This window comes from Pristis pectinata, chromosome 10, assembly GCF_009764475.1.
Source record: "Pristis pectinata isolate sPriPec2 chromosome 10, sPriPec2.1.pri, whole genome shotgun sequence".
Lineage (NCBI taxonomy): Eukaryota > Metazoa > Chordata > Chondrichthyes > Rhinopristiformes > Pristidae > Pristis > Pristis pectinata.
Genome location: NC_067414.1, coordinates 52,665,026 through 52,672,801, shown reverse-complemented (window position 1 = coordinate 52,672,801; position 7,776 = coordinate 52,665,026). Strand labels below are relative to the sequence as shown.

At 39.6% G+C, this 7,776-nt stretch overlaps 1 protein-coding gene across 2 annotated transcripts in view; it reads left to right on the top strand.

Annotated features, from left to right (window-relative positions):
• Nucleotides 1–251: 251 nt before the first annotated feature.
• ptchd4 (patched domain containing 4) overlaps nt 252–7,776 on the top strand; it is a 55,986-nt gene continuing 48,461 nt past the window's right edge. Inside the window, exon 1 of one of the 2 annotated variants that reach the window (XM_052024981.1) lies at nt 252–1,708. In XM_052024981.1, the coding sequence (XP_051880941.1) occupies nt 1,280–1,708 (429 nt within the window). In that variant the 5' untranslated portion in view covers nt 252–1,279. Of the gene's footprint in view, nt 1,883–7,776 lie in introns of both variants that reach the window. The other variant, XM_052024980.1, reaches the window with a different exon arrangement.

Genomic DNA, 7,776 nt, shown 5'->3' with positions numbered 1-7,776 from the left:
CTACATAAGCACACAAAAACTCCAGGCAGTGACAAGGAGTTCTTAAGTCCTTCTGCCCCTTCCACTACATTCCCAGTTGTTTTACTTTGGAACATTATACTACAATAAGGAATTTTGAAACCAATAAATGGTTGTATTTGGTCACTGAAAAACCTGATCCTATACTGACTGACAACCGGAAGCATGCGCTTTCTAGCAAAGTCAACTGCAAAGTGATTAGTAGAAGGAATCCTGGGTGTTCGAACCCACCCCCTCCCCCATTCCAGTTCTAGTATCATCAAACCAATCGTGCCCTCCTAGATGCTGTAGGGGCTGGGTATTAACAACATTAATTTTAGACGAATGCTATTGATTTATTTTCCTCATTAGAAAATACTTAAAGTGCACAATTAAGCAAACGAAATAAACCTTGAAAACAATCGTGAGTTCAAAATATTATATCAATTCAAATGAGATGCTTTTAGCCATACAATCTACATTTCACGAGAAAAGGCAGGAATACAGAATGATTGGTAAAATCTCACCGAGCCAATACATAATTTCAGACACGGACTGTGTTTAGTTAATAAGGTTAAGCATTCTTTAAGAAATTCTTAAGTTACTGTGGAAATAAAACTGTCCGGCGAATTACAACCACGCAGAGACTGTTAAGCCAAACAGAAAGCGTTTTCTCCGGACTCTGATCTCTGTTTAACAGTTGCAGGGACCGAGCGATGCCGAGTGAAGACGATCAGAAGATCCTTTATTGTCCTGGTTTCAAAATCACCTATGTATATAAATCCAAACAGGAAACAATACCGACCGAAGTAGGAGAAAATAGAACCGGCGAATCGAGCATTTATAACACAAACTCGATTATTCCCAGATTAGTAAACTGCATCAATATCGTTCCGGTGATGTGAACGGCTCTAGTTCAGTGCCGGATGCTCCATTCATTCGGGATCCAATGTTGTGTGGAGGGCTCTAAAAATAGACATTCGACGTCCTCCCCCATTCAGAATCACACACTGGGTTCGAGTAGGTCCACAAATTAGAGTACGCCTATACAGCATTCCCAACAGTCCTATACTGCTCCCTAATGCACACATGGAGGGCGATGCGGTGAAAATAAAACTATTACTGCTCAATGGCGAAGCGAGGGCTGGCCTTAAACAAAAAAAAAGCCCTGAGTGATCAATAGTTGGCCGGCTGCTGCGAATTGCTGCAGTGTTTCCAGAGTATTACCCAAAAAGGATTGGTGTGGATTGACATGTAAAAAAAGGGGCAAGCCAGATGTCAGATGAGCCTAACAGAAAGAATCCAGGGCTGGGGGATCTGCAAGAGCTGGAGGAGGATGCTGCGGCAAGTCGTGTACTCAGGGCTGAAGGGATGTTTTTACTGGTTGGGATTATTCGTGAGCAGACATCCCGTCTTTTTCCTGACAGTGCCCTCCATCCTGTCCATTCTGTTCGGGGCGACCTTCCTCAATAAATTTCAGCGTGAAACTGACCTAGAGTTGCTGGTGGCGCCCAAACACAGCCTGGCCAAGATCGAGAGGACCCTGGTGAACAGTCTTTTCTCCATCAACCAGTCCAAGAACAACCTGTACTCGGCTCTGCATACCCCGGGCAAATACGGAAGGGTGGTACTCACCTCTCTCTCGGGCGCTGATATTCTGGAGAGAGCAGATCAGATCTTGCAGATGCACAAAGCCGTGCTGGAGATGCGAGTCAACGGCTCGGGTTTCAGTTATTCTTTCTCTCATATTTGTATGTTGCGGAACAGAGACAAGAGGTGCGTGCTTGACGATATCATCGAAGTGCTGGAGGATCTGAGTCAAGCCGCACTGGCTAATAATACAGGACCGAGGAAGTCACTGCGCTACCCAAACACTGAATTAAAGGTGAAACCTGTAGTTCATTTTTACTAAACAGCCATTGATGACATGTTTTATATATTTTGATGTAGAATCCGCCAGGATTGGCGAAACATGCACGCACAGCCACATCGCGGGGTTTTGCCATTTGCTCTATTTTGGAGACTCGGTAATGGGGTCTCTTGGTGCGCTTCACTATTGTGTCTCTCGTTAGCCAAATAAAAAAGGAACACTAATCAATCGTAAGATATGCTAGTTATAGGACCGAAGGAGAAGTTTACTTTAGTTTCAAGAGTGCAAGTGTCACATGAACTATTTCGGACATTTGGCACATCAAGAGTTAGCAGGGATTAGTAGTGTGGAGGAGCTCGTACTTCGAGGTGCATCAGAAATCTAGGATTTTCCCCATGTATTGCAGCTTAAAGATGTGACATAGGAACACGAAGCGCGCAGCCAGAACAAACAACAGCAAACTGATACTGAAATAAACCGCACGACGATAACCATAATTTTGAAATTTTCTTCCCAATTTGTAGTTCAATCATCTGGATATCCTAAATCTAAAGATAGTGTTTACGTTTTGAAAAGCAAGTAAATAATTACTCTTCGCTGAACTAACATTAGCCCTGAACTTTGCGTGCGGGACTTAAACATTTCTGGAACAAGGAACTGCAGAGCCCTTGTATGTTGGAAGGTTGGTCCAGTAGGTTGTAAGGGCAGGTGCGGTTAAAGTGCGTGAGATTTCAACTGAGTCGTTTGGGGTATTAGCTTGTGATAATCATTCAAGTTCACTGTCCCGCAAGGAGAGTGGTGAGAAATGGTTGGTCACAAACTTTCTGTTGCACTCAGACCTCAGATTAGATAGGGGATCAGCAAAGTGCAGGAATGGACACCCTTCAGAGTGTTGTCAAACACTTTTCTAAAGTATGAAAGAATAAAGATTATGAATGTGTGAAAACGTGTTGTTTAGTGAGGGCAGTTAATGAAACAGGAACCCTAAACTAGGGGACCATGCTTTGACCATGCAATTAAACTTCACATTGATGCATGTGTTAGATATTCCTAACCTGAGGGTAATATATCACATTGTGGGGATAGTTGTGGAGGAGTTGGTTGGCAATACGTTGATTATTTTGTTGCACTGGAAATTAATACTTCAAACTTTTGCTTTTATGTTTAATTGCATGCATTCAAGCAGTGGAAAAACTTCATGACAAGTTTTATGTTGCTTGCTGCTGTACATTCACCTGCTCATAAATCTTGTAATGGAGCACTTCTGTGAGTTTTTCTACTCAAGATGTTAATACCGTTCCCATACTTTTTGGTGGGTAGGAAAAGCAATAGAATGCAAGGAGTGCCTGCAATAGTCTAGATAAGCAGACACACTTTCAGTGCCAGGATCCAACTCACTAAAAAGCATTCTGAGTTAATATATCTCTTACAGTTGTGCTGCATGCAGATATTGTGAACAAAGAATATCCAATTAAGTGAAAGAACTCTTGAGTGCCATCTTACAATGCTTGAAGGAGCAATCAAGAGTTCTTTTGTGCATGAAATCAAGCTTGTACATCATTGGCAGTGGGTGAATGTGTTAGTGTGCAAATTTTGTGCAGATGAAGCTACTATTGGGAACAGTTTTTTGGTACATGAATTACAAGTGGGCATGTTTTGGGTTACATGCACATGTGGAGGATTGTTTAACAACTTAATTATGCTGTATAATAGGTTATAAATGTTTTATTGGTTCAGTGTGAAGGATTTTAATTACTACTGCAAGTTCGTGTGTGGATAGGATGGAAGAATTTACATAACTTTGAAAAGATATGCTTGTTAGTAAGAAGCATTAATCTTTTCTCAGCAGGTTCAGCAGCAATATAAGCAGAAAAGCATCAATAAAAAATGCCTCCGCAGTAGACACATGAATTGCATCTATGGTGCTGCATCTTCCTGTAAGAAGCTGTAGCAGTGGGCATTTACAACATGAAAAAGAATAGCTCAGTCTATCCGCTATACCATTGGTTCTATCCAAAACAAAATAGATGACTTGTCTCTCAGGGTCTTTCTTGATATCAAAGCTTTTAAACAGTGAATGAAAAGAGCCAAAAGCAAATATAGCCCCATAGGAGCTGCCACAAAACAACAAATTTCAGGATATATGTCAGTGATAACAAACCTGATTCTGATTCTAATTAACATTGCATTTTCTATCAAAAATTTGCATTTAAAACTTATTGTGATGATTGTTGCTGCCCTGGTTTATAGGAAGCCATGAGCTTGAAGGGAGAATTAATGAGATAAAGTCATTTACCAAGAGCATTTCAACAATGTTACCTTTCTAAGTGAGACGCTACAGTAATTTTCCTCACAGTAACTGTACCAATCCCAAACAATAAACCTAAACAAAGTTGTTAACTGTTGCCTCAAACAACAAAGAAGAAAACCAGGAATAAACTGAATATTAGAGATGAGATTGCATCATCCTCAACTTTTTCCAGTTTTCACAATTCAAACTCCTTTCTCTGTTCCCCAGCTCAGTGGACTGCCCTCTTTTGGTAGCACTCTTACCTTATCGCAACTCCTGCAGTGGTTTATTGTTCTATCCCATGTTGTCAGCTCCAGAATCCCATAAGGGCACATTCCTAGCACTGACTTTGCAGCTTTTCAAAATTATCTGTAGATCTGGGGACAGCTTTCCAATATATACAGTATATGCAAACCTTTACCTCTCCAGCATGTCTCACTGCCTTTCAGCTATAGGTTTGTTTTTTTCTGCTGCAGTTTCCTTTAGATAAACATTTGTACTGCCCTTGCCCTATCATTCAACTTTTTCTGGTTTCAGTCCCCAGTGCCTTAAATGGCAGTTATGAAGCTTATGACAGATTCTGAGAGCTCAACATTACAGGAAGCCCAGAGGTGTATTAAAGGTGCAGGGTAACATTTAAAAGAAAATTAGGAAAGCAAAGGGAAAATAATGTTGGTTTCAAAATGTTCTCATTGGCAAGGAACAAAGAATTATTAGTAACAGAACACTAGTGATAGTGGGATTCCACAGGGTTCAGCAATACGTCCCTTTCTTTTTGTCCCTTTCTTTTTGTGGTCTATATTGCAATTATTTGGCTAAAAGTAGGACCTAAGGTTAAGGATAGTTTTTCGGAAAATATAAAAGTTGATAATATGGTTGATAGTGAGGAAGGAAATGTAAACTGCAGGCAAGCATCAACGGATGAGTTAAGAATTCAATTCAGGGAAGTGAGGTAATGCTTTTGCAAGGGCAAAGAAGACGGGAGAGTTTGCAGTAAGTAGTGGCACACTGAAAAGAATAGACAGATAGAGGGATCTTGGATTACATGTCCTTAAATTCCTGAAGGTAGCAGGGCAGTGGTCGAGAAGGTATACAAGATTCTTGCTTTTATTGGCAAGAACTATAAAAGAAGGGACATCAGCTGGAACTGTGTAAAGCAGTACAGGAAATAGCTTGAATGAGTGTAGCGTACATTTACAAGAATGCTATCAGAGCTAGAGAATGATAGTTATGAGGAGAGAGCAGCTAGGAAGGGGCTGCTTGGGAGAACAAAAACTGAGGGAAGGTATAATTGAAGCATATAAAATTATCAAAGGCCTTGACAGGGTAAGCTGAAAGGAACCATTCCTCTTAGCAGAGAGGGCAATAACCAAGGGACAGCAATTTAAGTAGAGGGTTTACAGAATGTTGAGAGAGTACCTTTTTCATCCTAAGAGCAGTGGAGGCTAAACTCACTACCTGAAAGGAGAGTGGAGGCAAAACTCTCATCATATTTAAAAAGGTACCTTGGTAAGCACTTAAAAAATAATCACCTAAGCAGAGGACTGAGAAATGGGAAGTGAGATTAATCTACATAGGCCCATTTTTGTCAGTGTGAATTTGATGGGCCAAATGGCCTCCTCTCAATGCCTTAAATTTTTATGGTTCAATGTAATATAATGATGGCCTATGCTGAAAATAGTGTCAATAATCTCACCAAGAAATGATCTCCTCTTGGGTGAAAACACCCAGAAATGTGCTCAGCAATCTACTCTGTTGTCAATTTTCTACACCACTACATTGTATTTTTCAAAGTTGTGCAAACGAATTTCCAGCCTCTTATTTCTAATCCCCTGCTGTGGTGTTATAACATCGTCCAAAATCTTCACTCGTTTCACTTCAGCCACTCTAGCCCATTGACTGGAATTCTTTAAACTCTTCTGCCTTCTCCAGCTCCTGATTGTTCATGTTGTTGTATATCTATTGACAGCTGCCACACTCATCCATCAGCAAGCTGATTATCATGTCAAAAAAGTTTCATATTTTATCAGAATAATAGACTGGACAGCTCATGATGTCAAAAAAATCAGGCACATGTAAAGAAGTTAAACTATTCAAATAATTTAAAAACTAAAAATGATTTAACATTAATAACTGTAACCAAAACATATTTATCTTAGGCACATTAGAAGTATTAATGCTTGTTAAAATAAACAAATAAAGTCATTTTCTTTCACTTACCTATTCCATGCAGGTTAATGACCCGATTGAAATGAATCAGGACATATGGGATATGCAGCCATTGTTGGTATAAGCCAAGAGGCCAAATACAAAGTGTATCTGGCCCCTTATCTCAGTATGATCAGAAATGCAGAAATGGTCCTGGGCTCAGGGGTGAGAGGTGGAAATGAGATGCACTGGCACCAGATGTCTAGTGTGTTCTACATTACAGTGGCCTGGCTAGTTAGTACTGCATGCACTGACACATGGAAAGCACCTCAAGCAGTTCTCTCTTGAACTGCCGGTAAAAGATGAGTACATTTCAGGGTAACGTACTGTGTGATGAGTGGACCTGGATTAGAATATATAAAGTGCAGATTATGTCGCACTTCTGAGGCTTTCTGGCTGAGGTGATGTTATGAAAACTCCATGCAATACCATCACCATACATCATTGCAAAGGCCAGAACACACCAAATAAATTGAGGTAAACATTTCAAGCTTCACCATAATTTAATCATTTCTTTCACCTTGTAACCAGGGTTAGCTCACGAGTTTGCGTGCTGTTGGTCTTTACCTCTGAAGCAAAAAAAACAGGCTAATGTATCAGAAGCACAAAGCTGCTCATGTCGTAAAACATTGGTAAGGTCCTCAGTAGTCCTACAAATTTCCATCAAAATAAATTTGTCAGTAACTTTATTTCCAAGATAACGAAGAAATAGGTTGCTTATGCATTTTTACTTAGAAGCAAGTTATATTTTCCATAGCCAGAAACAATTACTTTTAGTATATGAAAATAAAAATAAAAATAAAAATAAAAATTGTTTAAGAAGCTGAATGAGCAGCAGTTGTGATTAGCATCCTGTAATTTAATCAGTCAGGTCAGCTATTTCAGAGGCATTACAAAATCAGCAAGTATAAAAACATTCTGTCCCCTAAATGAAGGTAATTGTGATTCAGTTCCCTGCATAAATCAGATTTGTGATAGTTGTGAGTTATTAACATTTTATTTGTGCAACTGAACACCAGATGAACACCATTATTATTTCAGTGCTAATTAATCCTCAACTACACTGTGCACAGAAAGCCAGAGAATATTGTTATCCCTCACCTGCCTCTGCAGTTTTCATGTTGTTAATCCTCTCTCCCTCTTTCTCATGCTTCTGTTTTGTTTTTCTTTCCCTCCTTTGTTGTGTTATTCTCTTTAACTGTTTTTGCTCCATTGTTCTTACTTTTGAGCCAGGATGGCATGAGTTACCATGACCTTAAATTAAGGGAAATGATGTTTCAAACTTGTGTCAATTCAATTTTAATTAGTTGCAGAATAATAATCTGTGATGCTACACATTTCAGAAACCATGTTGAACTTGTGACTTAATTCTACATTTAAAGAACAAACATAAAAGCAGATAGAAATCATC